Genomic DNA, 17,054 nt, shown 5'->3' on the forward strand with positions numbered 1-17,054 from the left:
AAGGATTAGGCTAGGAAGCCCGGAGAGAGGTGGCCCAATGGACCGAGAGAAGGTCCTGGCCCTTCCTTACTCTACACCGAGAGCTGGAGATCATCTCTTTATGCACTAAATTCAACAGGAAGCCAGTTCTCCATCGAGGCATTGTATCAAGATGACCCCAATGGTCTCTTGGCAATGGGCTCGCTCCCTCTTTGAACCCACCCGGTCCAGGTCAATATTGGAGCCGCTCAGCACCAGCCGAAGGCAACGCTGGAACCTGCTGCGGAAACCAGCGGGGCCAGTGCGGGGTCCAGGGACGTCCCGCCAAGCCCAGCTGCAGAGGGGAGCTGGGAAAAAGGGACAACCATGAATTTTCAGCAGATGCGACTCTTGTTTTCCTCCTTTTGGAAACCCAGAAGGACACCTAGAGCAGGAGGGAAGGATGGAGAAGGGTCCCTGGGGCAGAAACGACCACCTCACCTGCAGGAGAAAAGAAACAAACCCGGTTCTTTTCAGCAGTAATCTGCAAAGGTTTTTGGGCAGTGCATTTGCAGAGGCACAACCACTCTCACGTGGAAGTAGTTCAGGGAGCGTCGCTCCGAAACACTCCTGCAGCAAGCAGCAGCATCCAGAGAAGCACCGGTTCTCCATCCCGCAGCGCTGCTCCTCGCATCCACCCTGATACCCACAAGGTTTTGCAAGAAGCCCCCACCAAACCCCCTCCTCGGGGCGGGGGGGGAGACGGATGCAAATCACGCCAGAGGGGCTTCTGGAGGCATCCGAGCTATAAAAGCTCGTTAGCACATAGAGTAGGGCAGGTAATTCCCGACTTCTAGGCACAGCTTTGGGAGCAGATGAATGGAGCATTGAGCCCTGGGGTGGGAGACAGCGACGTGAGTATTTACAGAAACCACGTGTGTGTTTGTGAGGAATGTCAGAGGCGCTAATAACTGGCTCTTTGGAAATATCAGGCAAAAATCTTGCTCATGTCTAGGAATAAGGATACAGGAAGGAGGAAAAAGTCAATATGACCTGAAAATCCCCAGACTGGGACGACCAGGCAGGCTGGGCAATATGATTTATTCTATTAATAAGCCAGAAAGAAGGGCAGGAATAAATGCTGAATGCATTTTTGGTAGCCGCAGAGGGCTGGGAGCCGCACGGCCAGGGAGGAGGTGTGAGCCTCTTCAGGGTCCCAGCACAGACGAGGCACAAGCCGCCTTTGACGGGGCCATTTTCTCCCTGGCTTTTTTGGGAGCCAGGAGCCAAGGAAAACATGGGACTTGTTGATTTTGTTCCTGGGACATTGTAAGGGGCTCTTTCAGCCCAGAACTACTGTTCAGAGTGGTGTGGCGGGGGCTGGAAGCTCCTTCCTAGGGGTGGGAAGGGACAAAGCCCTAAAGCAGGTTACTGGGACAGGATCCCCATTCCCAACTCACCACCTCCAGCAAGGAGCAAAATCAAGGGCGATAACACCCAGCGCACAACTGTAAAGGCCTTTTAACTCCAGCTCACAACAGCTCTGGCTCCCTCCTCCACCAAATTGGGCTAAAAGACTTCCATATTGGGAGTGCCCGAGCCTGCTGAGAATGATTTATTTTAACTAGAGGGTGAATTACACAAAATAGCCTTCCCTGAGCAAGGGCTGCTCACTAACAGTGACGCTCCAGCTCCTGGTGCAGGGATGCACCTCACAGCTCGTTTTATTTAACAGAGAATCATAACAGGCGCACAAAAAGAGAAAAGATACCTTACTTTTTTTTTTCCTCAGATCTTTACTTGCAGTAAAAGATAGAAAAAGGTAGTAAATGAACTTGGTATAAAACACACAGAGGGGAGAGAGAGAGGGTACAAACCAGCCTACAAAGAACACAACCTGGTGGGAGCAAGGGGTGAAAGGGAGAAATTTTGTACAAAACTACTGCTTACAGGTAGAGAAAAATGTATAAAATATCCCTCCCTATCTGGAGACAAAAATACAAAAGTGGACATTATTTCATTCTTTACTTATACTTAAAAAGGTTATGTACACGAGAGAAAAGAAGCAGGTTCAGCGGCTTGGGAAGCTTGTCAAACACTCACCGCTTCCTCCCACATCGCACTTGAGAATAAATTAAAACAGTTGAAAGCATCAGCACAGCCCCATCCAAGACCATCCGAGGAGCCCAGAGGAATGAGGCGCTGGGGGTAAAATGTTCAGAAGCATCAGGGCATCCCCAAAAATCCCATTTTTGGAAGGGTTTAAGTGCTTCTGAATATTTTACTTCTTCCCCCGTGACAGATGGGGATGCAGCTCGTCCTCAAGGCTCCTGGGAGTCACACACTGAACGTACTCGCAGATACCTTTGGAAGCACTTCTCAAGTTGACTATGGTGCCTGCCTTCAATGCAACCTTTGACCTTGCGTCAGCCTTCATCCCCAGGCAAAACATGTGCAAAATATCACGGAGAGAGAGGAGCAATTCATTCCGCTCAGCTGGGGCCCTCCGCACAAGGACAAAGGTGGCAAGAAGCCGCGGCCCCAGCTCCTGCGAGAAGGCAAAGCCAGGGCAGGAAAAAAAAAAAAAAACAAAACCCAAAAAAAAACCCAACAAACCCAACGCACACGCAGACTTTGTTCTTTGTCACTCCGGAAAAAAACATTTGGAAATATATACAAAGCAATTGGATGGCGCATCAGCTCTACTCTACAGTTTTGTACCTGAATTTCCATAAACGGTTGATGCTAAAGAACTGGGAGACCAATTCCTCGGGAAGAAAAATGACTCTGCAAAAGTGGCGTTTAACAAACAAGTTACTTTCAGAGATCCCCCCGCTCCTGCCTGCCAGCCTCGAGGGATGCCCGACCTGCCTCCAGCCCCCTGCCCAGCTCTCCAAAGCCCACAGCCAGGCTGTCCTGAGAACCGAGCGTGCCAGGTTATAATCTTAGGATAGGTGATCAGGGACAGAGTTTGTGATGGGTGAGAAAATGCTGGCTTTGAGGACAGAGGAGTGATAATACAGGAGAGGAGGACACATCAAAAACATTCCTCTACAAGCAAACCCTCCCTACATCCACCCCCAAATAGGCCACTCGACTTACAGCTCTCCCAGTGCACAGAGCATCCAGAACCATGTAAGTGCCTTCCCCTCCCCTGAAATCCAGCCTCCCCACCCCACATCACGCCATCAGCTCAGCAAAGCTGGCAGCAAGAGCTGCAAAAAAGCAGAAAAATAAAAAGTTCCTTGAATGTCCAAAGCTGCCCCCTCAAGTCTCAGCACCTGAAATTGCTTGTAAAAATAGGTCTTGAAATACAAAAAAAAAAAAAGAGAAAAAAAAAAGGCAAGTGTGCTTCTGAACATTTCTATTGCGCATTGGTCCGTGAATGGTGTTTATCAAAAATATGATACAGAGTTCATTTGCTGTGTCTTTGACTGAAGCCCTGGGCAGGTCCACACCTGCCACGGCTCAGGCTGCTGAGCAGGGCAAATCTGGGCACTTCTGATACAATCTCGCAAGGAAGCGGCTTTTGGCGCAACATCATCATAACAGCTTGCGATGAAGGATTTCCCAGGCCATTCGCTTTCGGAAATAGGGCATGTGTTGCTTTGGGTGGGGGGAAAGAGAGAGAAGAGAGAGAAAACATACATCAGCATGTCGTTCACTGCTGGACCACGCATTGAGCAGCCATTCTCCTGGGTGCAGCTTTTTAAGTGGTGCCTTTCTTGGGGGAAAATTTACTTTCTGATTATTGAAAACAGGACAGCGGATGAGATCTAGGTAATAATGTAACTCTGACTATACTCTCTAATAATTAGAAGTAAAATATTCACGCATGGGATATTCCATGGAGGCCGACAATGTTAACTAACGCTGAAGTTCCCTGGGATTCCGGCCACAACACCCCACTTTCATTACCATTGTGAGTGGGTCCCATTATGGGTTTGTGAGCGTTCCCCAGCTGCATTGGTGACATGCCCCAAGGATTTGGGTACAACAGCATGGATTTGGGTATAACAAAAGACCCAAGGATGGCTTTAGAGGAACAAATTTGCCCCAGTGCCTTGTGTCAGCTCTACTCCAAGGAGCAGTAGTACAACCCCCACGCACACGGGGGGCACTTTAAACCCACAGAGAAGGAGGCAAAGGGCATTTGGAAAAATCAGAATATGCAGAAGTAGGTGCCACATGCCTGTCTCCCCAAGAAAAGGGGCATGCCAGGGTGGGGTTTACCTGAGTGAAGTTGATGGGCTTGTCTTTGGTAATGCAGTCAGCGTATTTGCAGGCAAACATCCCGCAGTCGCTGCCATTCATCTGCTGTGGGATCTCCTTTAGTGGAAGTACACAAAACCAAATGTCATTTCCAGAGGAGCCAGCCCCAACACACTCACTTCTAAGGATGAAGAGCTCCCAGTGAAGGACCTCTCTCAAATGAGTCCTGACAAGGCAGCTCTGCATGGATGGGCGAATGCCACTGTGAGCAAGGGGAGATGAAGAAAAGAGGGTGGGCAGCAGGAATTGAGATGGCACTGGGGCACTCCTGGCTCAATAAAGCCTCCCTACTTCCATGTAGGGCTGGCTGGGAATCTGCAGTAAAGCAGCCTGGCACTGAAGATCTGGGATTTGTTCACCCCCTAGAGTCACCACAAGAACGTATCCCGTGCTTCTGGCTCAAGAACAAACCCAAGGACCAAGAGAGATCCCTTCTCCAAACCTCTGACTGCACAAACCTACCTGACTCTTCTTACTCAGCAACGACCAGCCATTAGTGTCAAACTCTTTCCTTTTCTTGTCAAGACTTTCCTGTTTTAAGTATTGCCTGTAGGAATAAGAGAAAAAAGAAAGCTTACTTAGGGGAACAGGGGAAACCAGCCAGTACACTATATGTCAGTTTACCCAAGATGTCCTCTGCCATGTTTGCAGAATTAATGCAAAATTGAAGTCCAATATTTTTGTCTCAGTATTGGCCATTTTAAAAAGGGCTCTATAGACCTGGGCTTTGAGGCGTTCAAAAGAAGGACCAAGCAGAACTTAAAAACTCATCCAAGAAAACTACCTGCCAAGCAAAGTCAAAACCACAAATAAACCAGTGAGAACAAATCTAATTCATCAGAGAGTGACTCACGGCAGAGAAAAGCTCAGCAGCCACAGGGCTGCCTCAACAGGCTCCTGCAAGCAGAGTGTTATACTTGAGGGGAGACTGGAGACCTGAACTCCGTCTCCAACGGTGTCCTGTGAACTGGTGCCTCTAGTCTTTTGAGGATCTTACTTAACAGGAAGGTAGACAGAAGCAAATTTGCCACAAGCCTAACATCATCCCAGCAGCTCTGGAACAATCACCCTGTGTGTAAAGCGTCAAAAACACCACCACGAAGCTCCTCTCCAGACCAGTGGTGGGTTCAGCTTGCTGGCGGGTGTTCTCCTGGAGCTCTTCTCCCAGGTTTCCCCCTCCACTCCCAATTTGATTTCTTCTTACCACAGCAGAAGAGAGATGGCAAGTACTTTCAAGGAGAGGCAAACTAGGGAAGATGACCTGATTTTTCTCAAATAAGGTCCGAGGCTTGGGGATAGAGGGGAGGCAGCCCTGGGAAAAGCCACACCAGTCCTCTCCGAGATGCTTTTATAGGGATCAAGTCAACCAGGGAGCAAAAGTGGGAGAAGTAGCCAGCCATGGCGGGTGTGGGATGTCAAATACCTTTCACAAGCCTTCAGCAGAGGGAGAAGTGCCGCAGAGCCAGTCCCATTCCAGTTCCTAGAACTGGAGAACAAGGAAAGCTCACAGGTACTGGCCCATCTCCTCTGCCCAAAGAGGCTTCCACCAGTTTGGCCTAAATTATACCACTGGAAGAATAGAAAATAAGGGTTTTTTTCCTGCCTCCTTGAAAAAGTTTAGAAACTCTACGAAGACCATGCCCTAGGCATGCCCAAGCAACTGCCAGGCATTCTGCTTTGCAGACATGAACACCATGAACCATTCCCTTCACTGAGAAGTATGGAAAGGGAGCTCAGGAAGGACACAGACACAAAGGTAGACTAGAGGGAGCCCAAAGAGACAGGGTGATAGGCCCAAGACATTCTTAATGGCCGTAAAGAAGCCCCTCTCTGTTGGCTGCCAACATAATTAAGTGATACTCAGCTTTGCAGAAACCTTTTGCTCATCTTGGTTACCAAAAGGACTTGGAAGATCTACAGAAACCATCTCCTGCACATTTGGCATCTTCTCAAAACAGCCTGAGGAGCCTTCTCACTGTCATGGCTGTGATCAGAAAGTTTGGAAAGGAAAAGCAAGGGATTAGATGCTGCTGGCTCGAACAGAGGGGTCAAGAGAGCATCTGGCGCAGAGAGAGAGGCAGGTTTGGCCGCCAACGCGGAGAGACGTGCCATCTTTCAGAAATCTGATCCACAAAGACTTGGCTAAATCGCATCTTACTGTTAGTAAACGCCAAAAATGCGATGGGAGAAGGGGGTGATGCAACCCGCAGACAAGGTCAAAAGATGTAGGGTCACACTTGGTGTCCTGGTGCCAGTCGGAACTTTTCTCTGTCATAACTTTAAAAAACTGTTCAAGAAAACTCTCCTGGGCTGAGGAGTCCCTGAAACACCCAGGGGCCGCTGAACCAAGTACTCAAAGTGGCAGCAGAACCACCCAGCTGCCTCTGGACATGGAGACAGCCCCATCCTAGCGACTGAATCCCTAGAAAGCAGCCAGAAATAAGTTTTGCTGGATCTAAGAGTGTCAAGGAGGGAAGTCTCCCTCCTGGCAGTCCCTCAAGACCAGATCAGGTCCAGACAAGCATTTTCTATCAGCCTTCATTAGCTGGACACACACTCCCAGCCCAGTTCCCCAGCACAGGGTCTGCTGGCTGCCAGCAACTGCTGTAATTGCTCTTGGGAAGCTCTCTGCTTGGCTGCTTTGACTCGGCTGCAGTTTGGACAAGACAAGATCAGCAGGGGGTAAATCTCAGGAAAAAAACAACAACAAAAAAAACCCCTTTCACTGAGCATGAGAAGTCTCCATATCTCATCTCCAAAAATAAAACCTAATGGATGCATGAAAAAACTCCTTGCAACAAGTTCAAAATAAGGGTGAACTGACCCTCCAGCACGGTGGCTGGAAGAAGGGAGTAGACTATCTGCATCACAATAAAAACACGGTGAAAACATTAATTAATTACCAGCCTCATTTCAATTGCACTAAAAAAAAAAAAAATCCTGGCAATTACTGCCTACTACAGAACCCACTTGAATCCTCAGCTAAAAAAAGAGCAGCAGCACATGGCCCACTGTTCTGCACATTAAAGACAGAGAGTGAGGCTGTGCAGATAAATAAAAGGATGCATCACACGAGGAACCGGGACGAGCCTCCAAGCAACGTCTCCACATGGACCGGGTCTGCACATATGGAGTGGGGGCGGAGAGAGGATCCGAGTGCGAGACTCGTCTGGCAGACAGGGAAGAAACCAGTGAAGTTTAAATGGTGCTGGAGATTCAGCAAATAAAGCAATCAGGTGGCTTCAGCACATCCAGTTTTATCTGCAACTACCACAAGCCACAGCTGCAATGCTGACACATGCACAGCAGCCAGGAAATTCTGAGCTGTCTTCTAGAAGAGTGAGGAAATAACCCACTATGCACAGTTCACATTAACTGTGACCATCACCTGTGTGGTTTCCTAAAAGCAGCCTCCAGCAATCTAGCTTGCGCACAGAGATCAGTGAACATCAGACACATCATGTAAGAAATACAGCACCGGTCGTGCCTAGAAAGCAGCCTGAACCACCTTTTTAGGAGGGGACTGAAAGAAAATGCCTTGACTTCAAATCGCGAGACAGCTTTGGGAGGCAGAACTTATTTAATGAACTATGTCAGGACCTCGAGGAGAAAAAGGTTGACACAGAATTTTTAAGCAGAATTACAAGCCAAATCAAAACCCAACATGCCTGAGATGCCCCATCTAATACTGCAGGCTCTTAATCTCATTTTCCTAAATCTGAAAATGGATTTTTGCCCTCTACAGTGCTTACACACACACACAAAAACGTGACCAGGTGCCTTAGGGAATTGTTGAAATCAACTCCACAGCATACTGCTAAATGTCCAAGAGCCTTGAAGTAAAGGGCATGTAAAGGTAAGCATTTCAAGCGCTGCTGCTAGCAGGAGATAAGAAGATTTCACAGGCACGAGTCGCTTTGTGCACTCTATCCCCTAAGATTTCCTCCAGCCTTGGTACACTAGAATCAAGTTTTTAACTAATTTTAACAGGCTGGTTTATGTCTGCTCCAAAACACAGACCCTTTCAGCACAGCTGAGATACCGAGCACTGTGTTTCCCAAGCAGAAACCCCCCAAAACAGAGGCAGCTTTCTTAAAACCCTCTCCAGGTCTCACACTCAAGTTGCATGAAAGCCCAGATGCTGAAACAAAGCACGGCAGCCACCAAACCATGACCATCCGTGGTCCCTACTCATTCCTAGTCTGGCCACATGGCCCTTGTATTTAATCAGTTACCTTCCCTGTGCCTCAGTTTCCCTCCTCTGTAAAGTCTGGCTAATGGTACAACACTCACCACCTTTAGGAAGCTCTAAAGATTGAAAGCATGAAAGGGTCACTAACCATGAATAGGACCTCCGTCCCTTCTTCCCGGTGTGATCCTCCCACTGCATTCAACCAATAAAAGCCTCCTAAAAGGAAACAGAGGGAAAACAATTACGTCCAGGGCAACAGTGACCTGAAATCCCGGCTCTCTACCACTCACCCTGCGTGGCCGAAGCACTTTGTATCCTCTGGTACTCTCTACCAGCAGTTTGGGGACCTGCTTCTTTGTCCCAGACCCCTAAACGAACCATGGGCAGGACTCCTGGGTCCCCCTCTCACCTCCCAGGTGCTTCACTTCATCAGACATCCATGCCTTCTTCCTTGGAATCAAAGAAATTCAGGCTGAAAGGAACTGATTTCACCCAGACCATCCCTGCCCTAAGGCAGGCCAGTTCTGCTTGCACCATTCTTGAACACAGAGACAGAAGCCACACTGCGAAGGTAAGAGATGCTGCCCTGAGCCATTTCCAAAGATTTTATACTCTTCCTTTCCCTTTCCTCCCTTTAGGCCAACATAACAGAACAGTGTGGAAAAGGGAAACAGCTATTTTTACAGTTATTTAAGTGAACCCAGTGCACGCAGACTGCAAAGCACCTGAACTGGAAAACGAAGGTGCTAAACGGACTGGAAATGGCATTTGTCTGCTGTCTGTCTTTATCATTATTCACATTCCTTGACTGAATGAGTGACGCCTCCGCTGACATACTCAATCTCATGCCAGAAGACTCAGGATCAGATTCCCAAGTCAGCGTTGGAGCAAAGCTGAGACAAGAAACAGAACCGACGGCCGACCCAGGGTCAACATCGGAACGACAGAGGAGCTGGTGACTGTGTTTCATAAATCACTTTGCAATCTGATTTGTATCAAGCCTGACAGCCCTACGTGACTACAGACCTTCAAAAAGAGGGGTTTTTTTTCACCCCTGCCCAGAGAGTAGCTCATTTTTAATTGCACTCCATTCAGGAGCAGCTTCCAAATATGGGAAAACAGTTCTGGATTTTACATGCAAGCACCTCTCTTCTACAAGGGCTCAGAGTAGACAGCCAGCTCCGCTCCCTCCTGGAGCACCCCTCAGGATGGGAAAACCAAGACCTCCTCTGCAGTCTGAACCCAGGAAGAACAACTTTCACCCAGCTCTGGTTTGGAGGCATGGTACGGCACGTAACGCCTTGCTGGAACTCAGTACAGAAGAGATCCGTGCAAACCTTTATCCACAGCCTGATGCAAGAGACACTCCCGCACCCTACGTATACCATCGCACTCTCCAGAATCTCCCTCTCGAAACAAAGGGCCAAGCTACTGAGGTGATCTTTGCCACAGGCAGGAGAAGCTCCCACCTAGAGGAAGGGGCCAGGAGATGCCATTTCTTCAAGCGGCTGCAGGACAAGGGAAGGACCCCTATCCCTCAGGGTCCAAGAAGCCATTTTCCTCCTAAAGATGATGCTCAAGATGACTCTGTAAGACTGGTAAAGCCTGATGTCCTTAACAGAACGGGTCTGAAACCTGTCTATACCCACAAAGGCAACACCAGTCTCACTGACAGATCTTCTGGGAAGAGATGAAGACAAGCCATCAGCACAGGACTCTCTCGCAGACCAGCTTTGTAAGCATGGACTGTGTCAGCAACGCGTGGTGAAACACAAAGCATGAAAACCAGGATGTTCCTCTGAATCCTCCTTTCAGGACCCAGAAAGGGACTGTCCCCATGGAAGGGCTGTTGCTTCCAGAGCAAGATAAGAAGCTGTCTGATTTTGAAACAGGCACAACTCGAATAAGTGTTACTCACAACAGTATCCTGCAGGCTTCGCTGTTTATTCCACCCATGGAGTCATAATAGGTGATGGTTTTTTTCCTGAAGTCTACAACCTACACGAAGAGAGATTTGTTAATAATGCACAACACAAGGAGCTCATCGCTTTGCCAGGACACACACTCTGCCAATAGAAAGAAGTTAAGTTTAGACCATTTCACAGCAGAGAAGGATTTCAGAGAACTTCTAACACCCTTGGTACAGCCCTCCCCAAAACCCCCCCTTGCTGCTGTGTTATTTAACCACTTGAATCTCTAAATCAGGCTCTCCTCAGAGCACCCCAGTAAAACACAAGAGCACTCTGTTATCCTTATTGTTAAAGCCACAGACAGATAAGTTTACAGAGGCTTTGCTCCACCTGACATGTGCATAACTAAGCAGTTCAAGACATGAGTCCCCCAGGTGGTTTTTCTGGGGCCCCATGCCCCATTTCCACACCACCGCCCGCCTGCGTGAGCACCGCCTTTCTGGGCAGCTTAACAATCCGAGAAGGAGGTTCGAGCTAAGGAGGCTGACGCAGGCTTAAAAGCCACGCGCGATCTCTTACTGCACAGGTGCCAGCAGCCAAGAGAAGGGACGAAACAAATCAGGGGCAGGAGGTAGAGAAAGCTGTGCAGTATCTGTCATCTAAATCTCTCTAAAACAATCCTGTGGCAATATCTCTAAAGGTGAGTTTGTGGGAATGTGGAAATGAGATCTTTCTCCAGAGAATAAGCTAGCCTAATGTGACCTTCGCAGCTGTCTATTTTTTCTTTAAAGACTAGAAATGCACCAGAAAGTTGCAGCTATCTTTTTACTCACTCTAGAGTTTGATTTTAGCCACAAACACAAATTTCCCCCCTCCATGCACAAACACCTGACAACTGCATCGCTTAAGAGCCATGAAATTTTAGCCTCAACCACAGGTGAAATTATAGGACGACCTGCTCCAGCTATGCTCTACTGTGAATAACTAAAGCACTCACTGCTAGGCACCAGTGCACTCCCAGATGAATAGGCACCAAGAGGAGATCCACAGAGAAGATATCCACTTTTTTAGTCCACCGTTTCACAGCTTGGTACCCTGCTGTTTTTAATTTGGTAAAGAAGAAAGTATTGAACGCATGAACTGCCGGCAAACCCTTCTCTTTGCTCCGCTCCATCAGCAAATTCATGTAGAAATTAATTATCTGGGAAAGAAAAAGCATCCAGGACGTGTTAGAGTGTTGACACTTCTGCATAAGGTGCTCTGTCCCTGTGCAAAATTAGGTAAGAAATTGTTTTTGCCTCCACCTGTCCCTCTGAAGACCTGTCCCCGGGGGGATTTACAACAGCTCAACAGCCTTAAAACCTTCAAAAAATCCAGAAAGACTTAGGAAAGCTGTCTTCTATGTTTAAGATTTACTTTTTTTTTTCCCCCTGATCACGTCCACGGGCAGTCCCACTCCTCCCAATATTATTATTTCTTCAAGTGCCTGGTCTACACAGGGGTTTCTCCACAGATAAACTGCTCCAGAGCGTGAACCACAGCCCACACCTACTACTCACTCTCTGACCTCTTTCAGCATGGAGAAGGCAGACACATTTGTTCACTTCAACCTACTTTAAATTGCCAAAGAAAAATGTCTTAACAGTCCAAGGTAGATGCCTCACCTCATCATTGAGCCAGTTCAGATTATTGAGGGTTTGAATGTCTTTTCGAGTGATTGTTAACCGAAAAGCTTCACTGAGGACCTCATCCTGGTTCCCACCTCGGAATACATTCTTTATTTCTTTTTCCATTTCCTACAGGGAGGACACAGACAGCATTAGAGGGAGAGTTCCTGCTCTTCCCGTCACAAAGACTGGATTCAAACCCAGGTTTATTCTTTGCTCCTTGAAGGATAAACTCGCTACAAAATGTACATGGCAAAAAGGAACAGCTACCTGTTTCCATGCGCAGATATCAGGAAATCACATTCGTATTTAGATCTTTTACGCACACAAGCACCTGTTTGCGTACACTAGATCCAAGCAGACTTACCTCAGTGATTTCAGGGAACTCCTCTTCACCGTCAGCTGACTTCGCATCTTCCTTCTCTTCTGGGACCACCGTGACAGGGATTTCCTTCTCAAGGGGTACTCGAAGATTTAAATCCACCAGATCCTGCACTGAGTGTTCTTGTTCCTGCAACCGCTGAAGGAAAGACCTTTAAATTAGGTGGTGTCCAAAGGAGTCACCTCCCCAGGGCTTGCGAGGGAGCTACATGGGGCCCATTCTTCCAGGAGATCCAGAAAGAGACATGGAGGGTGAGCATTTATCCCGGCCATGGCACTACCAAAAGCTCTGCCATGGGAAGAGGAAAGAACAAAGACACCAGACTACAAAGGAGGAGATTTTTGTCATTTTTCCATTTCCAATTTGCTTTCTATTCTGTGGTTTAACATTCGGACTTGCAAAGACTGTTCTTTCAGTAACTGCTCTCCGTTACCTGGCTTTGCAGCTGCAAGGCCAGTGCTTTCTGCTCTTCAATTTGCCGCCACCTCTCCCGAGCTCGTGAGTCATAGACGCTGGTCCTGAAAAGCACAGTTTATGTGAACAAATCAGTGGTTTATTTCTACACACAAACACTCACAACAGGAAAACACAGCAGGAAACATGTACTTACAGTTCTTTGATCCACAGTTCTGCCTGGAAGAATGGGAGGCTAGAAAGGGGAAGAAAGGACAGGTGTAAGCGTCCTCCTTCACATGGAAAGTAATTGCCTGAGAAGTGATTTTTAAGTATTATCTGAGGACAGCCTTACTGCTAGACCAATAGTAAGAGCTACAGACAGATCTGCCAATGATTTGCAGCCAGGTCTCAAGAAAGAGGTTTGATGCATCACACTCAAGTTCCTGTAACTACAGCAAACCGCTCTGTCTTCACGAGACATTCAGAAAGCCACTGGTTACCTCCTACTCTGCATTCTCACCTCTCTGTGGAATTAAAAAAGCTAGTGTAACCCACCCTTTCATCCAGACACCATTTTACAGCCTCTTACCTTGGTGCTGGCGTTCTGGAATCCTTTACCTTGAGCAAAATGACAGAGTCCGACCCTAAAGAACGTAAAGTTTGTGAGGATAACAACATTCCATAATTACTACCCATTTCCACAACTGCTGCAGGAGTCCAAATACAGAGGGGGAGGGAAAAATCGTGTTTGCCACATACATTTAAGTTGATTACCAGGTTTTGAGGCTTCATTTTGGGTTTGGTTGTTGGTTGGGATTTTTTTTACCTTCAGACTGTGTGTTAGATGCTGGTAGATTTTCTTGCTGATGCTGGGCTGTGGAGTTACTGGACTCAAAGATATTGGAGGGATAGCTGGGGGTGGAGTAGAGAGACGGTTTGTGTGACGGCTGCTCCTGTGCTCTGAGAATGCTGGTTGCTGAACTGGCTGGTGCAATGCTGTGAGCTTCAAACAGCTTTGAGTTCTTGCTGGGAGTTTCTTTCACTATGGTTTTGCTGGAATTTGAACACCTGGACCTAGGAACAACAGAAAGTAAGCTCCCAGCAAATACATGTGGCGCTGTCAGCTGGGGAAGAGGATTTTACATACTCACAGATGAAAGGGGAATAATGAAGAGGACTTGGACGTAGAAAATTGTTTTCCTGTGACCATCTGAAGCAACTGCCTGTAGATCTCTCGCTCTTCCTCTCGAACAGTCTGCAGGGAAACAACCAGATACATCTAGCCAACATGATTTCAACAAAGACACTGTGAATAGCAAGCAGAAACACATGGAAGTAGAGATTTAATTGGTGGAAGCACATCCAGGGGTCTTCAAGAGTTCAGCCATCAGCCTTGATCAGACCAACCGCAGTTGAAGTCTGAACGTGAGCAGAGCTGAAGCCAGCTTCTGCCTGGCAGAAGGAGCAAATCCAGCACAAGATCGTCAGTCAGAGCCGCCTCAAGCACTTCATGGTGCCCAAAAGAGATCTCCTCAGAAAAATCCACCCACTAAACAGTCTCCCAGCCTTTTCTTTACCTCTTCCGCCGTGCTGATGAACCGTCGGGGAGTCTTCTTGGGGCTAAGCAGGCTGCGGCGACATGGACCACTCCAGGAAGGACTCTGAGCGGGTTTGATTGGAAAAGCTGATGCATGGCAATGGTGGTTTGATTTTCCTACAAAACTGTTGGACGTCCCACTGTGAGGAGAGAAACAAACCCCACTTTTATTGGGCTTTATGCTTGCTTTAACCCGTAATCTCATTCTCCCCCATCCCCAAACCCTGCCAAGAACAAGGCTACCTAACCGTGATCAGAAATTGGTATTTTATTTGCATTTTAAGAACCATCTCGAAGCTGAAGTCTGGCTCTCCATCAGCTTGATCTGAAACCATTCCTGAGGCCTGTGCGGCCAAACAGATGCCACCAGGTGGCACTGCGAGGCCGAGGAGCCACAGCCTGGAAACCCCCGGCCAGACCTTCCCGCCAGATCCACCAGCTCCTGCTTCCATCCACGCACCACAAAATGGCTGAACCTTGACTGGAGACACCACTCTCGGCATTTTTATTTATCGGTAAGGGCAGATCCCCTCCCTCAGCTTGCTTCTCCCCACTCCCACCCTCAGGCTCACCCAACAGCCCATGAAAAAACACATGGGTCGATTTGGCATTTCTCCCATTGAAATAAATTTTCCCTATTTGCAAACAAACGCTGGCCACTATGAGGATCTTCAGGAGCAATAGACTTGACCCGATCTGGAAAAGTCTGAAGCTACATGACTTTATACCAGCTGCAAAAATAGCTCCTGCACCTAGCACCGCAGGCACTAACCAGCACATTTTCATCAGAAAACGACGACAGGTTATTTCTCCCCCAATTTCCCAGTGGTGCAACAATGTTCCTGTTCCCATCACAATACACTGATACACTCAAAACCGGTCTGTTACACCACTATCTTCTATAAGAGACAGGTTCCTCCAGGCTGTGCACTACTTCTACTCTCAAAACCAGTGCTCACAACCTTTGTCTTTGCCACGAGGAGGTTATAAACACCAAAAGGTACCTACAGACCCGGCCAACCTTGACCCATGCAACTATTTCCACCCTGAATTCGTTCTGTATTGATACCAGTGGCTTGTATGGCTAAAATTCCCACCTGAAGCTCCCACAGGACTCTGCAGGGAGGGTTAAAAGCGGAGGGGATCTGTACGTACCTGGGGTTTTTGCGAGCTTCTAGGTAAGAGCCTCGGCTCACCCTCGGCTTCTGTGGCACGGAGCCCAGAGGGGGAATCAAGCCCCTCCACTGCCCGTTGGCACTGGAGCCAAAGGCTCGAGGCTCCCCCACTGCCCGGTAGCTCTCGGGGCAGGGGACTTCTGCAGGCGAGAAACACGGCAGCAGTCAGTAAAGTGCCACATATTCCTCCCCAAGCTGCTTAGGGGAGGGAACAGCCAAAAAACTGACACTCCAGGGCAGAAAACAATGTCTTACCTGGGCTGTAATTGAGAGCGCAGGATGCATTTCCAGCAGGGCAAGCGAAACCACTGATCTTGTTGGGTAAAAACTGTGTGAGAAGATCGCAGCTTTTTGTTAGAAGAAAGCACAGCTCAATCTTAAACCCCAGGTGCAGTAAAACTACAGGGTGGGACGCGACACATTACAGCTCCTCCCCAATCACATCGTTATAAATTAACGATTACTGAAGTAGACTGGTGTAATAACACACCGGTGCTGGTCTGACAATGCAGCCAAAGTGTCACTCGCTCTCCCGTCCTCTCCTAAAATCCACTCTGCCGGTGTGATAGCAGTTTTAATGAGAGAAAAACCAAATGCTGATTTCATCTTGTTACAGGGCAAAAATTATCAGCTTCACAGCAACGCTGGCAACTCGTCGAGACACAACTGCAGCGTCAAGATACGTGCACGCACTTGCCGAGGCCGTAAGCCGAGCACACCCACGCGCGGGTTTACCATCCACAGGCAGATTCCACACGTGATTTCCATTTTATACGCTCGCCAGTAACTAACAGCGCAAGCGGGGCTCTCGCAGCGCAGAAGTGCTGGGCGTTACCGAGATGGGGCTATCAAAACCACCTGGGAGGTTTTGAACTCAAGGCTCAGGGGATGCTATGCAGATAGACCCTGCCCACTGGCGCCTCCGACCCACAGGGACACCAAAGGAAGGGCGAAAGGGGGCCAGAGAAGCCACTAGCCCCCAAAACCACATGTGCCCCCCCCAGGCAGCGATCCGGGGGGGGAGCTCGCCGCAGCAACGCCGGGGCCCGGGGAGCGCAGGCGAGGATCAGCCGGCCTCCGCACCTTGCTGTCCGGCTGAGAGAGCGGATCCCGCAGGCTGGCTCTTGAGGGCAGGGGAAAGGCCTTGAACACGGAGCCGTGGTTGGCCCGCGCCGCGTCCCGGGCCTCCATCCTCATGGGCTCCACCACCGCATCTGAGGAAGAAGAGCCCCCGTCAGCCCCCCAGAGACGGCTGAGGAGAAGCGGCGGAGCAGTCTCTCTCCCGAGGGGCCGGGCCGGCTCGGAGAGCGGCGGACGGGCGCGGACGACTCCGATTTTCCTTCTAAAAACAAAGATAACGAGAAAAACGTCAGGGAAAGGCACGGCCCCACCGGTCAGCGCCCGAGACGGGCTGGCGGCAGCCCCGGGGATCCCGCCGGGCCGAGGGAGCGGCTGGCGGTACCGGTCGAGGCCTCCCGCCGTTTACCCCTGTGGCGGTACCGCCG

General features: G+C 48.9%; 1 protein-coding gene across 1 annotated transcript in view; it reads right to left on the reverse strand.

Moving 5' to 3' along the window:
• Window positions 1-3,279: 3,279 nt before the first annotated feature.
• The window catches only part of SENP1 (SUMO1/sentrin specific peptidase 1), a 15,606-nt gene continuing 1,831 nt past the window's right edge, over window positions 3,280-17,054 (reverse strand). The window contains exons 3-18 of the mRNA XM_010565158.1: window positions 16,633-16,891; window positions 15,805-15,877; window positions 15,530-15,689; window positions 14,355-14,514; window positions 13,929-14,032; window positions 13,604-13,851; window positions 13,367-13,421; window positions 12,992-13,030; window positions 12,815-12,899; window positions 12,367-12,519; window positions 11,997-12,128; window positions 11,330-11,533; window positions 10,341-10,420; window positions 4,693-4,777; window positions 4,192-4,287; window positions 3,280-3,564 (exon numbers count right to left, since the gene is read on the reverse strand). Of these exons, the coding sequence (XP_010563460.1) occupies window positions 3,502-3,564; window positions 4,192-4,287; window positions 4,693-4,777; window positions 10,341-10,420; window positions 11,330-11,533; window positions 11,997-12,128; window positions 12,367-12,519; window positions 12,815-12,899; window positions 12,992-13,030; window positions 13,367-13,421; window positions 13,604-13,851; window positions 13,929-14,032; window positions 14,355-14,514; window positions 15,530-15,689; window positions 15,805-15,877; window positions 16,633-16,891 (1,996 nt within the window). The 3' untranslated portion in view covers window positions 3,280-3,501. The remainder of the gene's footprint in view (window positions 3,565-4,191; window positions 4,288-4,692; window positions 4,778-10,340; window positions 10,421-11,329; window positions 11,534-11,996; window positions 12,129-12,366; window positions 12,520-12,814; window positions 12,900-12,991; window positions 13,031-13,366; window positions 13,422-13,603; window positions 13,852-13,928; window positions 14,033-14,354; window positions 14,515-15,529; window positions 15,690-15,804; window positions 15,878-16,632; window positions 16,892-17,054) is intronic.

The sequence above is a fragment of the Haliaeetus leucocephalus genome, unplaced genomic scaffold (genome assembly GCF_000737465.1).
Source record: "Haliaeetus leucocephalus isolate CR32 unplaced genomic scaffold, Haliaeetus_leucocephalus-4.0 Scaffold186, whole genome shotgun sequence".
Classification (NCBI taxonomy): Eukaryota; Metazoa; Chordata; class Aves; order Accipitriformes; family Accipitridae; genus Haliaeetus; species Haliaeetus leucocephalus.